The 20,285-nt window shown below is 33.3% G+C and overlaps 1 protein-coding gene across 1 annotated transcript in view; it reads left to right on the plus strand.

Annotated features, from left to right (window-relative positions):
• The window catches only part of LOC125055234 (scavenger receptor class B member 1), an 87,355-nt gene extending 68,683 nt beyond the window's left edge, over nucleotides 1-18,672 (plus strand). The window contains exons 5-13 of the mRNA XM_047657604.1: nucleotides 3,440-3,578; nucleotides 4,170-4,297; nucleotides 5,730-5,814; nucleotides 6,371-6,501; nucleotides 12,849-12,970; nucleotides 13,451-13,585; nucleotides 14,125-14,243; nucleotides 14,813-14,944; nucleotides 15,710-18,672. Coding sequence (XP_047513560.1) covers nucleotides 3,440-3,578; nucleotides 4,170-4,297; nucleotides 5,730-5,814; nucleotides 6,371-6,501; nucleotides 12,849-12,970; nucleotides 13,451-13,585; nucleotides 14,125-14,243; nucleotides 14,813-14,944; nucleotides 15,710-16,222 — 1,504 coding nt within the window. The 3' untranslated portion in view covers nucleotides 16,223-18,672. The remainder of the gene's footprint in view (nucleotides 1-3,439; nucleotides 3,579-4,169; nucleotides 4,298-5,729; nucleotides 5,815-6,370; nucleotides 6,502-12,848; nucleotides 12,971-13,450; nucleotides 13,586-14,124; nucleotides 14,244-14,812; nucleotides 14,945-15,709) is intronic.
• Nucleotides 18,673-20,285: the final 1,613 nt, after the last annotated feature.

Genomic DNA, 20,285 nt, shown 5'->3' on the forward strand with positions numbered 1-20,285 from the left:
GTATTTTAATGTCAGTAAATATAATGTCAGTAAAGAATAAGAATTGACATAAATTGGTTGTCATTATATTAAGTAGTGAACTTAATTTATTTTCATAAAATCATTAATTAAGTTCAGTTCTGTAAAACATTAATTGACTAGGTACGAAGTACGCAGCTAGTATTTACAATAAAATGTTTATTGATAGTAAAATCTGCCATCTTATAGATAAGAAAGATCTTTTAATATATCCGGGAGCAGTGTTGGCCTAGTGGCTTGATAACTCTTACCACTAAACGTTCGAATAACGGCTGTACACTGCTTTGTCTTTCTATGTGCGCATTTAACGTTCGCTCGAACGGTGAAGGAAAACATCGTGGCTTAGACTCAAAAATTCGACCGCCATGTCATGCACGGCGGCTGATCACCAACTTATTTATTAGATTGACAAATGATCATGAAACAGATAAGGAAATCTGAGGCCCAGACCTAAAATAGTTGTATCGCCACTGATATATAAAATTGTCTTTAGTAGTAGCGATCCTTTTATTATTATTTAAGCAAGCAAGAAACTTCGATGCGTCCAAAATTTGTTAAATTCCTTAAAATTCCAACGATTAATATATATACGAGTAAATGCCAGGTTGTGAATTACAAATAAATATTGAAATTGTGTAACTTGGAAAAATTATCTTGAAATTTTTGCAAATATACTTATATAAATATGTTAAATCATTTTAAGTGCACGGCTCTTATATACCCATGTTTGAAAGACCCATGAATTGTGAGAATAAAACATTTATCTTCCGGCCTTTAAGTGGTCGAAAATGTCATTAACCTATGGATTTTTGTTAAGGTGTAAGCACGGTTAGGTTTAAAATATGAGCTTATTTGTTTCATTATTATTTTAAAAACAATTGACGGTTGCAAATTAAATAAACTTCTATATTTAGCGTAAAGCATTCTTTTAGCCTAGCGGTCTTATTAAGTGGCATCTAGGTGAGGGGTACCGGGTTCGATTCCCGGCTCGAGGGCAGGTTTTATTTTAATTTTAATTTGTTCTCGGCCTTTGGGAGGGTTGTGCGGTACCGGGCGAGTGCCTAACCCGTACATGGAGGACACGGTCGAATTTCTAAAGACAAGCACGAATTATAAAAAATCCTATACTTGACACTGGCTAACGCACAAATCGTACCAGAGCCATAAAAAAAAAGCATCCTTTAGATTTTGTTTATCTACTCAAGTCCCACAAGTTATGTTTTGGTTCATTACCAGACGTTACGAGTTATTCTTAGCAAGAGTGAAGAATATTTTCAATTTTGTATACAAGTCACAGAAACTGATTTAGTTTAAACATTTATATCTTTAAAATAAAATTGAAAACGAAATTGATTGTTTTAAGTTTGCTATTTCCTTAAGAAGCCTTATAGCGCTAGGACCCCACGGACCAAAGGTCTCGACACCGAATGGGACAAAATCATATTCGGAGCCTAGACTTCTGTATTTGCATGTATTGTTATATCTGCAGCTTGGACCCCTTTTGTGTAAAGGCCGCCTCCTGAACTTTCCATTTGGATCTGCTTTTGCTTCCTCCATCCATTTCTCTCCAGAAACCTTTATAATGTCGCTAGCCAATTGCTGTGGTCTTCCCACGTTTATTTTTCCTGAAGGTCCCCTCGGCGGTCCATCTGTTATCTATACTAATCATATAAGGAAATAATATAAAATTTGGAACAAAAAACTTTGCCTTAAATGACATATTGCACATTTTAAACTGTCATTGATGCAATCAAAATTTATTCAAAGCTTCGTAAGAACTCTTGTTGAATTTAATTATTAAAATATTCTGCACATTCATTTGAGATTTCTTGTATCTTTAAATTAATTCGGTACGAGTGTGTAGTTATTCTAGAAAAAAAGATCTAAGAAAAATAGATATAAAAAACAAAACTTTCAGTTCTGAACCTCACTCAGATATTTGTGTCCGTTTTGAGATAATTTTTCTTAATAGGCAAGTAGGTGATCAGCCACACGACACACGGCGTAGATTTTTGAGTCTAGAGCATGCTGGTTGTTTGATATTTTCCTTCACCATTCGAGCGTGTGCGCACATAATGCGCACATGGAAAGGCAAAACAGTGTACAGCCGTTATTTGAATGTTTAGTGGTAAGAGATAGTTGTCAAGCCACTAGGCTAACACTGCTCCCGAATATATTAAGAGACCCTTTCTTATCTTTTAAGACTTAGCAGATGTAACTATCAATAAACATTTTATTGTAAATACTAGCTGCGAACTTCGTACCTTGTCTACTTCGTAACTTCTTGGGTAATGTTATTGTGTATCCCCATTTCTTAAATGTAATATAGTCTATCTCTAGTATAGTAAAATAATTTTTGAAATGTGTCCAGTATTTTTTGTGTGCAAAATTTACAGACATACAAAATTAAAAATGTTACCTCTTTATAATAATAATTTAGATAATGAATTAAGACAATTTTTAACCGGATTGAAGTTATGTATTTACAATTATTTTTCATAATTTTAAATTTAACCGACCTTTTGCGTGCTTTACAGCGTGCGTGGTCACCGTGACGGTGTGGAAAATTGTTTTATTAAATGTGTAAAAGTTATGTCAACAAAAGACAATACTAATGAATTAAGTCTTCATTAATATACAACAACCAATATATATGTCAATCCTTATTCTTTACTTACAATTCGTCATTATCCGATAGTGAATATACTTTTTCGATTCGAAATCTTTATTTAGATACGTTCTTTAACTTAAGGGGAAAGTATCGACGCGATGAATATTAAATGTTTGACAGTTACCAAACTCGTGAAAATTTTGTATTGGATTTATTTTTGGGTCAATTTTTCAATGTTTATCTCACGTCTAGATCCAACGGCAAGGTTACTGTAATATTCGTGTTATATTGATGGTGTGACACTGCATAAACAGTAGTTTACGCGATAACTTTGTACCAGATATTTATTTATTTTATTTATTTATTCCATATCATCATATCTTCAAACCAAGAACGAATCCAGGGTAGGAGGGGTCACGTAGGCCAGGCGTTATGTGATGAAAATGGCGGATATTCAAAATAAACGCAATTCATAAAGAGATAAGAGAGATGAGCATTGTTGGCCAAGTGGATTCAGCGTGCGACTCTCATTCCTTAGGTCGTAGGTTCGTTCCCCGGCTGTGCACCAATGATTCACTTTCTATGTGCACATTTAACATTCGCTCGGTGAAGGAAAACATCGTGAGGAAACCAACATGTCTTAGACCCAAAATGTCGACGGCGTGTGTCAGGCACTAGAACTGATCACCTACTTGCCTATTAGATTTAAAAATGATCATGAAACAGATTCAGAGATCTGAGGCCCAGACCTAATTTTTTTATAAAGATAAGAAGAGACTTCTTCGTTTGACATTGATCTTACATTTCCAGGGAAGACATGGAAAAGGTGAACATAAAATTCCACGACAACGATACGGTGACATATCAACACAACAAAATACTGCGATTTGTGCCGGAACTCTCCGTGGATAAGTCACAGAAACTGGTTGTGCCGAATATACCGCTTTTGGTGAGATAATTATATACTTTTCACGTTAGGCAATAAATAATACCACATAATAAATGTCAAAATATAAAGCTATTATTGATAGTAGATAAATTGAGAAAAAAGCAACATTATTATTTTAGTTTTACCTGATTCATATATATATATATATACTAGTGGAGCCCACAGACGTTGTCCTGCACGATATTTCAAGCTATTAGGATATTAAAGTACGAAAGTACCGACTGCAGCGCCACCTGCCGGGCTGATTTGTGAATCTAAACCATTCCCAGATCCCCTTGAACACACACAAAAAATTTCATCAAAATCGGTCCAGTCGTTTAGGAGGAGTTCAGTCACATACACACGCACACAAGAAATATATATATTAAGATATTCTGTGTTATTTATTATAATTGAACCTTTTATTACTTAAATATACATTAAACATATTCTTTTCAAGGACCTCTTAAGTGTAATGGCCTCCTTCAACTGCCTCTATCTTGATCAATCTTCTCCAGCGAATCATTTAATCTCGTCAGCCCAGCGTGCAAGATCTTCTCTTTCTCTTCCCTTATATATAATAATTTAAAAGTAATTTTGTTATGTCAACAGACCGTTACGTCGTTCTCTCCAAACATGGCGTCTTTCGTGTTTAATCTTCTTGTCTCAGGGCTGTCTCTGACATACCGAGAGAGAGCCAAACCCTTTGTCCACGTCACTGCTGAGGAACTGGTATTTGGGTGAGTAACGCAACTTCTCATTAATAGTACAAATCATATAAATCATTGAAAATGCTGTCACCGCTGCATTATGCGGAAAAAAACGATGTAGTAAGAGCATTTACTGTATTGTAAATGCTATAAACATATATATATATATAGATAAATATATATATATATATATATATATATATATATATACTATATACTGACGACTCATTGGTCTAGTGGTTAGTACCCCTGACTGCGAATCCATGGGTCCCGGGTTGATCCCCGGCTGGGACGAGCATCGATGTGATGAGCATTTGGTGTTGTGCTTAGGTCTTGGGTGTTTAAATATGTATTTATATGTATATCTATAATATGTATGTATATCCGTTGCCTAGTACCCGTAACACAAGCTTCACCAGCTTAGCATGGGACTAGGTCAAATGGTGTGAATTGTCTTTTTAAAAAAAAAATATATATATGTTTATAGTTCGGATGAATAACTGCAGATGAGTTTCATCATCAATTCAATTCAAAATCATTTATTCATATAGGTATAAGGTATATAGGTATCACGAGTGTACACAATGTACACTTATGAACGTCAAAAAAGAAATAATAATAAAATGCTTTTAATCGTACATCGTACCGACGTACGAAGGCAGAATACGAAATTCCACCCGTATCACCTCGACGTCCGTCGTTCTACAACTGAGCGTTTCTTAAGGCAGTTTCTGCCGTGATCCACCACTATATGGATCCAGCTGCCAACTAAAGTATTTAGGGACCTTCAAGAAAACATTACCACTTTTTAAAAGGCCGGCAATGCACTTGCGAGCCTTCAGACAACGTGTGTAATTTATCATCAGATGAGCCTCCCGATAAAAAGCCTCCTCGTAAATATCATATATTAATCTTATTATATATAATTACCGTTAATTAAAGAGAGTTATGTCAACTTCAAGTTAATTTAAATATAACTTCAATATGTTTCCTGACTTTATAACAGAAAAACTGATAAATATCCATTTATTATCTTAATATCTCAAATATCTATATGGTTCTATACGAAGAACTTAACATGATTAACAGTACTTAGAGACTTTCGTTAAATAATATTTAATTATATATCTAAATAATTGTGGAATTGATGAATTAAAATAAGAGCATGGACACATGGATTCAAGTCCTGCGAGGTCCTGCCCCATTATCCTAAAAGAAAAAGAACGATGCAACTCTAACGACACGATCTAGACTCTTTAAAGGATTGATTAACTCTTTAACTCTCCAAATGTACAATTTAGAGTCGAAACTCAGCACTAAGTGTGACTTCCATACGTCCAATCCATTGTCTATTGGACATGGTTTGTGCTAATAAGCCTCTAATCACTAAGTAAAATTATGCAATAAATATTTACATTTGTTAAGTTATTGACTAAGATTAATAGATAATAATAATTTTCAGGTACAATGATCCGTTAGTCACATTGGCACATTATTTCTATCCAAAGGGCAAGCGACCTAACAGCCAAATGGGATTGTTATTAGCGGTAAGTTTGCTTTTAAGTGCATGCAATGGTTGCTCAAACAAAATGACATTTAAAAGAGCGGCGAAGCTTCTTGTCACATCTTCGCGTCTGCTCTTCGCACTTTTGAGAACTAGAGTGTAAATTGGAATAATTGAATTTGTTATTGACATGCAAAATTCCTTGTGTGAACATATGAATAAATTATATTTCATCACAAACTCCAAAGTCAATTACGAAAGCATTGCCGTAAAAATCTTCATCGTGACCAACAAAACCAGTGACGTCACATTTTAGAAATGGACTTCAGAGTTATGTATCTGTTTCGTCATAATTTATATATCTTAATAGGCAAGTAGGTGATCATTCTTCTATCCCTGATACATTCCGTCAAAGGTCGGTTTTCTCGCGAGTTTCCGTTCACCGTACGGGCGAGTAAATGTACGTAAAGTCCATTGGTGCACAGCGTTAGAATCTATGATCTCAGGGATAAGAGTGAAACTGAAACCACTAGGCCTACACTGTTCATGACATGACATAAACTTACTAAATTTATAATATCTATAGAATTATTTTCTAGCGAAACGGTACACTGTCCGAAGTATCAACGATATATGCCGGTCAAGATATGAAGAAATTCGGTTATCTGGACAAGATTAATGGTCTGGACCACCTGCCACATTGGAAGGAGAAACCCTGCACTAATATTAGGTATGTTGATTATAAACTATATACTAATAATCAGTTAGGTATATCTTGACCGGTCTTACTAATAAAGATTTATGCACATTGTATAAGCCTGTTATAAGAAAAATGTTACTAATAATTCCTGAATTGACAAGGTTGATGTATACTGCTGTTATAACAAGTGTCTGGTTTGTATGAAGACTTGTACAATGCTTATACAACGCAGAGGCCTAGTTTAACGGGTGTATAAGACAAAAATTGCGTAATTTTATCTGATTTCGCGTTTGACAGCATTTTTTGACTGTTTAGTTCAAGGAAAGATTTAAGTTAGTAGGTATTTGTGTTTGTTGAAAATAGATTTTATAGATCAAATGGAAGATTTAGATAATATTGATATGCAGCTAATACATACGATTGAAGATTTGATTTTAAAAAGTTATATTTCATTTAAAACAGGGGATTTTTTTTATAAGTATATAATTATTCATTTAATTGCTGCTATAACAATTTGAGCCTTAGAAGATGCTCCTGTCTAGCCCTTTCGTGAGCTTCGGCAAGTTGCTTCTGTTTGAGCTCATGTGTTTCAGCCATGCCTTTGTTTTGTTTCGTGCTCTTCCTGCAAACACTGGAACACTACCGTGATGCGGAGTTTGGCACTTTCCACTATTTGAGATACCAAAAAAATTTAAGTATGATCGTTGAGGGGTTTTGAATGAAATAGTCCTTTCTCTATCACATTGATACTAACCTCTTCTAACTTTTGTACTGCAGAACGCGGCTTTTTATGTAAAATTCTAGTCCTCTTTGTCTGAGGTTTTGGAGTTTCTATTAGCTGCAAATAATAAAATGTTATTACTATATTAAGTAAATGTGTATATAATTGCTTTGGTTGATAAAATAAATACAACTTACATTAGAATTATGAGTTGTATCAGAATTATTAAATCAAACGTCAATCAAACACGGCGGGTTGCCAGGGTAACAATAAATAAGGGTAGTTTTGTTATTCAACCAATACACATCGATTATTGGTCAAAGAGGTGTTTATGCCCTGTACAAGCTCTATTCACTGAATTACTATCACCTTGTCATAACGCATGTATAGTGATTTTTTATTAGTAAGGCCGGACATATATAAACTATATATATATAAACTACCGGCAGACCCGGCAAACGTCGTTTTTCCATCTATATTATTTTTAGGCAAAAAAAAATAGTTTAATAAAAATAACCATCTACTACATATAATAAAAAATTGAGGGTGACAATTGAGGGTTGTTTGTATTTTTGTATGCTGTATCATAAAAAAATAAAAACAAAAAGTTTGGTCTAAAAAATAAATATAGATTGTAGCCGATTTTACGACTTTACTGAATATGCATTAAAAATCTCATAAGAATCGGTCGAGCCGTTTCGGAGGAGTATGGGAACGAAAATTGTGACACGAGAATTTTATATATTAGAGATAGGGATTACGCGTTGTTTGTCCGCTATGGACTCCTAAACGCGCAGTATGATCTAACTTAAAAGATAGGATAGCTTACATATATAGAATTCTACATTTACTACCAGTTCGCAAGTTAAGGGCGTAGAGCGGGCCAAATGAAGTGGGAAGAAACTTTCCGCCATTCTTATTAAGTTTGAGTTGTTTTAAGTTTTGAGTCATACATATTCTTTGAACTGGAGCAAATCAATCCCAAGGCTTAGGATCATTTATGAAATGCTTTATTGATTAAATTACGTTTAACGAGGGCTTTGAATTTATTTAGTGACAATTCTCAATTCAGAGAGTGAGATAGAGCGAACGTCGCATCACGCACAGTGCCATTGAGCGAGAGATGGGTGAGAGCTATAGTGAGTAAGATTGAGAGAAAGAGTAAGGGAGATCAAGAAAAAATACACGCTATTGGTTGATGTATTCGTTTAGTTACATATTAGAACTTTCGATGGCAATTCTGTCGCATAACGTCTTGTGCAGTAAACGCAGATTTTTTTATTTATTTATATTATTATTAGCACGTATAGGTACAGTGTGTAAACAGTGTATTCACACTGTTTACACACTTATACAAATACATGGAGTGATCATACATTGGTACATGATCATCTATTGGGGCTTTTACCTTAGTAATCTATATATATATATATAAATGAAACCCGTTTTCCGTTGTCACGACATAACATGAAAACGGCTTGACCGATTTGGCCAATTCTTTTTTTATATTATTCTTTGAAGTACGAGGATGGTTCTTACGGAGAGAAAAATTAAAAAAATTGAGTGAAAAAGTAAAAACATCACTTTTCTATATTCCCATACATAATATTCGTAATAATACTTAAAAGTCAATTTGAACTTTAATAAAGTTCAAGTGTTAGTGGAGTTATTTTTTGACATAATGTATTTGTTGTCTTATCAACTTTCTTTTTTTCATCTTAGCTAGACCGGTGTCCCGAATAGCAGAATAAGTATTTTAAAAAAATAAAGAATCGACTGTTAGGCGGTACGATGTTCGCCAGGCCAGCTAGTAATTAATATACAAAGAAGTTTCACTTCTGACATGTGTACTTTGTACGCACGCACTTTTTTTGTTATTATAGATCAACAGTTCATCTCGTACAATCGTTCTCGTTCATTTACAATCCGAATTAAAAGAAGCTTGGGTCAGTCATGTTAGCAGCCCATCCTTCCACCGCAGACTTAAGAATAGTTTTGTAAAAAAAAACCCCGGGGAACCCATGGGTTTTAGTATCCATAACATTGGTAACAACAATAAAGTGCCCTTTGCACTAACTCGGAAAATTCCAGTTTTCTCGTCCCTGACCTTCCATTATGTCATAAATCTAAACAATGTGACATTATCTTGATCTTAAATGGGAAAACCCGACGATGCAAAATAATAGTTAAATGCGCCATCATCGATACTAGCTGATGCAACTGACTTCGTTTAATTAACAGGATAAGTTGTACAACAAAATATTTTCACTATTTAATTAATTATGATAAGAGATTATAAGTTGTTGGAAATCATGAATAGAAGCAGAAAATACGTTTTCAAATTAACTTTTGGCGCTTCATATAAATCTTAAAATACTTTTTTGGACATTACGCTTCACGAGAGTGACCGGCCTCCAGTAATGGAGAGGCGCCAAAAGAAGTAATATTTTATTATTATTTCTGTAAGATAACGGAAATTATATGTATTATATTATAATTAATCATTCATGTTATCTTCTACTGAATTTTGCAGTTATTAAAAAAAATCGCGATTATATTTCTTCAATAATCGAACCAGAACTTATCTTTGAATACGCCTAACTTTACGTAAACTATTTATTTCTCACTAAGAACATTACATGGGAAAATATACTAATACAATAATACATTACGCTTATTAATTGTGTATTACAATACAAAAACACAACCGCAGGCAAGAACGAAAGACTTAAAGTAGATTAGACGTGAAGTAGATTAGAATACATCACTTACAATTTTAACAGTTACACAACACAAAAAAGAACTTTAATGTGTTGAAACTTTTCAATTGTTATTTTTTCAATAATAAACGAAAATAGCTTAAGAGCCTTAGTGAGTCAAGTTTAAACAAACGCAAAAGGAAATATACTTCCGACATGGTCGTTTATTTGTTTTCCTTAATTTTTATTTATTTAAGACTAACATTGACTATTAGTCATTTTCTTATTAAACAAAAGTTTCTGCATCTATGCTTTTCATAAAAAAATATTAAATCCATGGTAATATTTTAATGAACTAATAAATTATTAATATTTTAATACTGTAGATAACTTTATATTATATTTTACAAGTTAAGAATATTTTATTTTGGGTAATAATAATGTTTTATTCCGTATCTTTAATTTGCATGAAATATGGCATCTCCGTGGTACATTTTATAAGAAAAAAACGACAAAACAATCAGGTAACTGAAGTTAGTAGAAGTGCAAGTGATCTCTTCCAGGCATCGATACTAGGGAAAACTTGCAATGCATAACAAAAAAACTTAGAATTAATTAATTAATAGAATTACTCAATTTAGCTTGTCCAAAGAACGAATGATAATAGTCGAATGTTATTCAAGGCATTTAGTCCTAGATTCGATTTCGAACAGTAAAATTAAAGGCGGAAACACATTATTAAAACGCCACGCAACTAACGTATCGACACCCGATGTCCATCGTGCACATTACCAACATGCGACGCCACGACACGCTTGCAAATTCAGAAGTCATTTAGCTGACAATAGTGAAGGTGTATAGCCGTGTACTAATTATGCTATGGATTTAATAAATAACGACTCTAAAGAAGATTTAAGAAGCCGAAATAAAATGCTTTCAAACTGTACTTTTCATTCTGCGACTGTTCAATTTCTACTTCTGTATTTTCTTCTTCTGATGTCATAATGTGTATGTGACATTCGTGCGAAAAACTCTGCACGCGTTGCGTCGGATCGAGTCGGGTGGCGTGTTTACCCCTACCATTGATAACACATCGATCTGGAATATCTTGATCGGGTGGCGTGTGCTCGCATGGAGACGTGTCGGATGTTCATAGCGTGATTCTAGTCATACAAAATAGTACAATTTGATTCGACTCAACACGCGTCGCGTTGCGTCGGGTCGCGTGGCGTTTTATTGATGTGTTTCCGCCTTGAGTCTCAGCTGGATTACGTAAAGAAGGTCCCAATTGACGTCAATCGTCGATACCATAATGTTCGATTCATACAATTTGATTTTATAACTGCAAAACCAGACTTTGGAGGTGAATGACCAGTCAACGTACGAAAAGTGATAAATAAGAAAGATGTGGGGGAAAACCCAAAGGACCTGCGTACAAGGCGTACGGTGAATGTTTCTAAAAATTATGTAAAAACTTACTCTATATACTAAATTATTATTATTGGGAATATGAAAGGAAATACACATACAACCTTCACGCACATACGCTCACTTTCACACCAACACACAACACAGCCGAATTAGGTATTACTTAGTTAGTATTCAATAATTTTATTGATTTTTTCCTTTCGTAATGTTCGAATCTTTTTGTATATATTATGTATTCCATCTTTGGCTTTAACTCAAGTATAATTGTTTTTTGTTTATGTTAGCTGTAAAAGTACAAAATAAATGAAGGACAGGAAATAACTTAAAGGGGCTTCTTAAACGTAGACATTGACATATCATTTATTACTAACACACACAAAATAATAATAATCATAAAAAAAAGAAAAATAACCAAAAAAATTGTTTGAGGAATAAGGTACATTTTATGTGTGTAATGTGTGTGTGTTGTGGTTGTAACTGGCCCTAGCTCATTATGCTGTGGAGCAGACGTGTTTCACAGCGCTGGTCATTCTGCCAGATACCACAACTTTAAAATAATAGAAAAAACGAGGACTAAACATACGAATAAACATTTAATAACTCAGCCCTTTATAAAACCTAAAACGGCTTTCACTTACTCATTGTAGTTGTACGGTTCCTGGGTCAACGGAATTTTTCCTTTTCAATTTTTGACTCAATGTTAATCACTCATAACAAACGAATAAATTATATGAATTGCTATGCTATGCGTAGAGGCGATGAGAACTTGGAGAAACTGATCGTGGTAACACAGAAGACGTGGCCGTTCTCCAACCAGATGAACCGATCAAGTAAAAGACTAATGCTGAAGAGCGTGCCTGCTTCTGGATATACTGGGGTTTGATTCCGATGATTAAATCGTCAGTTTTAACTAAGAAACACAGACAGAGCACAACGGAAATTGTCAGAAAAAGCTAGAAGAGTACTTTTTATAAGTCTTTAAATATATTATTATTATCTTTATATATATATATATATGCCTTTGGTAGGTTGCGTGTAACTGCCAAGAGCGATAGCAATCTCTAACTTAATAACTTGATTGGAACTTGAAGTTTCTATTCGACGTTACGGAGTACGGACGATAATAAATAAATGCCTCTACAACCTCTTTAGCTCTAGGCCTCAGATTTCTGATCTTTAATGAAAAAGATCACTTGCCTAGTAGATATAAACAGTGGCGCTACCATTTTAGGTCTTAGATTTCTGGATTTGTTTCATGACAAGTAGATCAGCCTCCTGTGCCTGATACACGTTGACTTTTTGGATCTAAAGCATGCCGGTTTCCTCACGATGTTTTCCTTCTCCGTTCGAGAGTTTAAATGCGCACATAAAATGAAAGTCCATTGAGGGCCGGGGATCGAACCGACGACCTCAGTGACGAGAGTCGCACGCTGAAGCCACTAGGCCAACACTGGACGATAATAAATAGCTATTAAATTTATATTTAAACCAAATTCTAGTGTATTTGTTTAATTTAAGAAACCTTTCAGGGCATCTGAAGGATCTTTCTTCCCCCCTCGGTCAGTCACTAAAGAAGACATCGTTTATATTTACGACAAAGATCTGTGCCGAATCCTACCCATGAAGTACCGTAAAGATACGTATAAAGACGGTGAGTGAATATGTTTTAGAAGCGTCAAAAAGCTTGTATATGTGCTATATTAAAACATTAACGTTTAAAGCATTGGCAGAATTCTGTTCCTTGTTCATTTTTCTTCGTAGGCAAGTGTACTTCTGTGCCTGACATTGTCAATTAATGAGTCTCTGACGTTTTGAATCAATATAAATTTATTAATTGTACGAGCTACAATTAATTAACGCAAAAATTAACAAGTACAAATAATAATTATAACCAAAAATCTATCCAAATCAGCTTTAAGTTATCATCAGCAACATCGGTTTTCAATGGGCCTATACTATCTTGATTTGCGCACATATACATAAAAATTAGGCTACAGCTAGTTATCGAAGCAAGACCTCAAGTATTTTCAAATTTGAATTGAAATATTTTTCATATTATAATCTTGGTTTGAATATGAAACAATATAGAAACACTATGTTAAATATATATTTTTAATCGCCGTAATTTCAGGTATCAAAGTAGCTTTATACACACCTCCAGAGTCAACGCTAGAGAGTGCTGAACTCAACCCAGACAACAGATGCTACTGCGATGGAAATCAATGCCCCAAACGGGGACTGCAGAACATCAGTCCTTGTCAATACAGTACGTATTTTCAAAGTATATTTTACATTTGATGTTTTAATCTATTTTATTATTATTTATTGCATGTGGAACATGGTGTAATGGTTGCAGCTCCTTACAAACGTTGTGTAAAACAAAAAAATGGCTCTTAAAAAGAGTGGTGGAGAGTTTATTGCCAGTTCTTCTCTTCCGTTCTACGCCGTTGATTTCACAACTGGCAGTAACTATAAAATTAGAAGCATTTAATGTATATTTCTTTTTGACGTTCATAAGTGTACATTGTGTTACCTACATGAATAAATGATTTTTTGTTTGTTTGTTGGTTTGTTTGTTATAATAGGACGAAATGTAGTGAGCTGTTATAATACCTTATTTAATTGTTTAACTATAAAATGTGCGATTAATCTATTACTTACTTCTTTGAAATGTATAATAAAAAAAATAAAAAAAAAATGTTGTCTTTATCAGGCTTGCGGAGTTGAAATTAAAAAAAAAACACGTTTATGGAGCGTTGAAGACTGATACAGTTAAAATAACAATGTGCAACATTTAAATTTCAGATGCACCGGTATACCTATCATACCCACACTTCTACGATGCTGATCCAAGTCTACTTGAGGCGGTGGAAGGTCTCTCACCAGATAAAGAAAAACATGAAAGCTACTTTTTGATACAGCCTGTAAGTTTACAAAGAACAACAAGTGAAATCGTTTAGTATAAGATATAGGATATCCTCTTCTATACGTAGATCGTGATATAAGAAGCTCATGAGCAATCTTTTCCAATTTCGTTCTCTACTACTTCTATGTACTTCTTTGATACAAAAACTCCCCTCGTGAGTTGTGTGCTGCGATATTGCGGCTACTTGATTGTAAGGAAGTTGCATGGATCTGGTTAACGCGCCTTCTTAAGTTCTCATGTAATATTCACACGTGTATATGCTTTCTATAACATATTTTCATGAGTATTAAATTATCCTCATTTTAACATATGTAATCATTAAATCTCTTAGTAAAACGATTTATTAGTCTCTCTTGTCCGCTCTACGCCCTTGACTTGCGAACTGGTAGTAAATGTAAATTTAGTATCAATTTAACTTCTTTTCTGTTCTTTTGTTTAAGTTATTTTGAGTTTGAGTCCCTTTGTCGAATCACAAACGCACGTTTTTCGTCTGTCATTTAACATCCTCTCACTCCGTATTTGTTAATTTAACATACATCATAACAATTATCTAATAATGTTTTACAGAAAATCGGAGTTCCACTAGAGGGTCAAATTCGCGTGCAGCTAAATTTGAAAGTGGACAGCGCTTCAAATATTCGCGTGAACAACATTCACAAGTTTCCTGACATGGTGTTCCCGGTGATGTGGCTCCAAGAGGTAGGAAAAATTTTGTTTAAATACGAAACGGTATTTATTTATTTATTTGCTTAATGGTATTCCTACAGCTACTTACAAGTACTATACAATATTCAAAAAATTACACTATACACAAGAGCCAAAAATGGAATACACATTTAAACATACACAAAACACAGTTACACCTATACAAATACAAAAAATACAAAAAAATACAAAGAATATATGTATGTATGTATGTTCATTACAACATATTTATTATAAAGGAGGAATAACAAAGCCATTCTATCTAAATATTATAGTATATTGAGTAGATAATGTTTGTCACTTTAGTTTATTTGTAATGTTTTGAGTGACTGGTTGTACCCGCTTAATTGTAATTTGCCCAAACTATTCAATACAAAAATAATTTCTCAATTCAAACCGGTAGTTCCTGAGATCTTTTTTAAGACACAACCACACCGAGGACAGCTCTCAAAAGGAAATTATTTCTTTCCGTTTCTTTATTGTATGTAGCCTACGTACTGTATAATGAAGCATTATATTGGTAAAATTTTTTATAGGTTCAATCACTCGTTGGATATCAAGGATCGAATGTCACTTGTGAACGTTTTTTATATATGTGCACAATAGAACGCATCATTAAATGAATAGTATAATTATTACTCTTAATTATTATTTTACATAGCACGAACAGAATTTGACACAAACATTTTGATATAGATAAAAGCATACCCAGTTGTCTTTTAGCTTGATCTAGTTTTTAATCCGAAAAATACTTTTCAGGGCATCGAAGAAGTAACAACACCAATATGGCGTTTGATATTCCTCGCCACTGCATTTGGTCCAGTCTTCGCTCCCATCGTATCCTACTCTCTAATAATATGCGGAATCCTTCTCATAATCTACGTCTTTATAAAAGCCTACAAGAAATTTGTAATAGGCCAAAACTCGATCGAAATAGTCGAACTTGGGCGCGAAACTCTCCGCCGTGGCTCAACTTTGATCATTAACGGATCAAAACTATTAAATCACAAGGAAACGTCGTATCAACCCTTACGAAAGTCAACTTCAACAACAAGTAGCGGTGAAGAAACGCTACAAGAGTTAACTTTTATTGATAAATCGGAAAATTTAAGTCAAAGTATGGATGAGTTAAAGAGCATATTGAATAGGGATTTTGTCAAGAGTAATTTTAATGAGGCCGAGCGGGAGTCGTTAATACACGCAGATAATGCCTTTATTTTATCTGAACATAGGCGATATAGTGTTTTTAAAATACCGGAGAGTTTGAAGTGAGGTCGCTTTTGGGTCACTGAGTGAGGAGTTCAGAGATTTTTGTAGATGAACGAACTTATTTATTGAGAAAAAGGACGATTTGTCGTAGTTCATCTAATTGTTACGGTGTGTCAAAAATGTAGGTGTTAAATCGTTATATCTGTTTCATTGATAATTTTTCTTTTAAAGGCAAGTAAGTGATTGACCTTTTTTGACACACGTCGACTTATTGGTCTAAGGATAATTTGCAGTTGTTTCTTAGCACTAAGTATGACTCCGGTTTGTCAAAAATTTATTAAACTTGATACTTTCTCGAGTCTGAAGTTGACATTATTCTTGCAATGTTACGAAAAATATGTTTAGATCACAAAGCTTTACCTTTGATTTGTTTATTTTAATTTCACATGAAAAATTTTTTTTAAATTAATTATTTGCTAATGGTAACACAGTTGTGACACTCCATGGAATTCTTAATACCTCAGTGGCGAATAAAAAGCGTGAAAAGTGAATTACCTCACTGACTGAACAGATTCCGATTTTAAAGGAATCGACTAGTTTTTAATATAGCTTGCTCAACAGTAGTCTGGCCTTAGATTAGTTAATAGTATGTAAATGGCCCTTTTCTATCTTATATATTAAACTCAGTGCCTTAAAAGACAACCTTTGACACTAAAGTCAATTATTTATTTTAAACAACCAACATGTCAAAGTCATAACTCTTAACGTCGTTTGAACACCTTTGCGAATATGTACGTAATTTGAAATACGTTTGAGTTCAATTAGCAATATAAAGAATTTTGAAATGGAAATCCTTTGCTGAAAATTATTCTTTTTTCTTGGAAAATCTTGGAAATGGGGGCCAACATAAGATTTTGGACCTACAGCGTAGGTAGAAACATTTTCTATAATGTCAACTTTAAAATGAACACTTTACTTAATTTTTTTATTGTTTCTCATATTACGAACTATAACAGTCGGTGTAGGTCCAAACAAACCTCTAAAAACAATATGACAATAACTTTGTTTGTACAAAAGTTCAATAATTGTCAAACTTTAAAGTATAATTTGGGATTTAATAACAATCGTAATTTAACATTCAAAGTTTGACAATTATATATAGGTGTAAAATATTATCTGTAACAGAATTTCCTGTGATGTTACCAACATTAAAAATCCAAATCATTTTTAGAGGAATAGTTATTTTATACTAGTCCTGTACATATTTAAGTATTGTGGTAACGCTGCATAATGAATATAAACATTTAGCTCGACAGATTAGGATCTACTATCGATACGATATTTGGTTCATACCATATATACCTACCTACCAAAACAGGTAATCAATTTACCACGCAAAAATTAGCATTGCAGGGTTACCAACTTAAAAATTTTGGTGATGGATGTCTAGTTCTAGAAGATATTGTCTGTGCCCACGGTATAAGGAAGATTATATACCTATTGTACTTAACTGTTTAATATATACGATATGGGATTAGAAATTATATGCAATTTAATTGCCATTAATTGTTACCATAAATGAAATTTTATTTAAATATTTTGGGACATTGAATTTTATATTTTAATACGTATTATAGTATAGGGACAAAACTAATAAATTAATTTTGAAGAAATAATTGTAACTTTATTAGTTTTTCCCTCTACACATTAATTAAATGTTACCTAAATAATATACCGAATGATTAATATAAGAATTTTATTTTGGATTTATATAGTTAGTAAATAATATAAGACTTCGTAAGAGATCGTAAAAGCAGACCACAGAAAGATAATTTGCGAGTCCTCTAAAATTCCCGCCAATTTAAAAGGCGAAGATAATCTGTGGTTCTCGGACCAATCTTTGGAAACTGTCTATTCTTTTTGTATTAATTAAATTATTCTTGCCTCCTTGAATAATCGTCCAAGCCTATTGAATATTGCCAGTGTATTCCAGTTAGTATTTTAGACGATTTATATAAACCATGTCACAAATGTTTTTAAACTATTATATTATGCACTCGAATCTCATATCTTGTCTTGTTATAATTATTTCCTATATTTGCGAATAATGGTTGATTTATCAAACACGTAAACATCGTATGAAGAGGAAATCAAAATTAAATCTCGTTATAATTTTCATTGTCTTAGCAGCGAAACTGTGTTCTGTTTCGAAACGACGCTGATTTCCCAGTAATCAAATCTAAAACGTGAGATGATAATTATATCCTATAATAATTGATTGATATTTCTTAAACGATTGATGAATCAACCACTGTTGTCACAAATTGCTCAATGAATGTGTGTTGAATGTTTGTATGTAATAATGAAAAGAAGCTCAATTTTAATTAGCTTTAAAGCCGAAGACTTAGAAATACATTCCATTATGAACTTTATCGGATGGGCGTAAGGACTAATATTGTAAATAATTTACACTTTTGTATCCAACTTCGTTTATAATAAAATATTAAGTGGAACTTGTCTTTTATTTACAATTAATTAAATTCTTGCATTTAGACAATTAGGAATCTATACCGTTGACTACGAAGCGCACCAATATATCGAGCCTGACCCAAGTCATTACTAACACTACACCTATATCGGAAACTGATCGTGGTTGGTAACAGAAGAAGGCAAAAGATAACGTGGCCGTTCAACAACCAAATGGACCGATCAAGAGACAGACTCATCGTCCTCAAAACTTTCCACTTTTATCAGAGACCGATCAAGAGTTCTGACCGCTCTAGGCTAATTATCAGGTTGCGCCGATTCTTCATCTAATTAAGGTACTAAAATTTTCCATCTGCTTGTAGATCCAGTTCACAGTTCATTTTGTGTGTGTGTTGGTCGAGATGAAAAATGCAGTGGATGATGCTTGCGAAGACACGATTTCAGCACGTCCGCACCCCCCTAGATCGTCATGCTCTAGGCTACAGCCTAATTGTTAATCAGGCCCTGACTTTTATCACTCTCCACTTTTATAAGAGAGACGTTGGGCAGAAACCGGTGGAAACGATTGTCCGGTCCAGATGTTTCCTTGCTGACCACGACGGTCAGACACTAGCTACCGACTGAAGAGAGAGAGAGAATCTATACTTAATATATATAAAAGAGCGTTGTTTAAAAAATTCTTAAGATATTATATATATTAGTAGCGAATTTGATTTTTTTTGTTCCAAGAAAGTAAAAATAAATATTTTATACCTACACATTACTCATTTTAATAGTGTCAAAGTTAACTGTAGTAGACCGCACAGGTAAGCCAGCGTATCATAGACAATGTGTTCATTTTGGGCCTTGAATTTTTTGGGCAGGTAAATAAAAAAAAACATAGGCATGCGAAAACGATTATATTTTCAGCAAACTGTACAGTACATAGGATTTGTCAAAATTGGTGTAATTTTTTAATTTATTAACGACATTTTCATCGGCAATTCTGACAAATCTTACAATTTAGGCATTTCATAGAAGTACAAAAGTACATAGCGTTATTGACTAGTAAAACATTATGCGATATTTATACATTAATCAACTTTTACTCTAGCCATAGACAATCACAATACTATACAAATATTGGTAGATTTTAAATCTAACAAAAATATTTCAATTCTCAAACAATAAGTTATATCGCGTTGGAGCATATATAACAGATATAACAGACACATTTTGATTAGATTAGCTTTTTACTAGAAACCCGTAAATTATTGTTTCGACGGGAATCGAAATTACTTAGGTAAACAACTTATTTTTTTTATTGGGAAATTCATATTTTCAAAAGATATATTATCCAACAAATAAAATTTATATTTTAAATAATCTGATAGTATTATGATTCATCTATAAATATCACTGAGCCTAATTTAGTTCAATCAAACTTATAACAACTCAATTTGAAACGAATAAAACCGAAGTAACTTTTAAATGGTTCAGACAAAGGAATAACTTTTTACATCTTATCCAAATAATTTCAAAGTTTCGAAAGTTGTTAAAAGTTTGAAAAAACTATAAAATGTCTAAACAAGCATTAACCTACAGTATACTAGATCGGACTTTTCTTAGAATAAAACATTATTGATTAAAATAGTTTAAA

Source organism: Pieris napi, chromosome 13 (assembly GCF_905475465.1).
Source record: "Pieris napi chromosome 13, ilPieNapi1.2, whole genome shotgun sequence".
Classification (NCBI taxonomy): Eukaryota; Metazoa; Arthropoda; class Insecta; order Lepidoptera; family Pieridae; genus Pieris; species Pieris napi.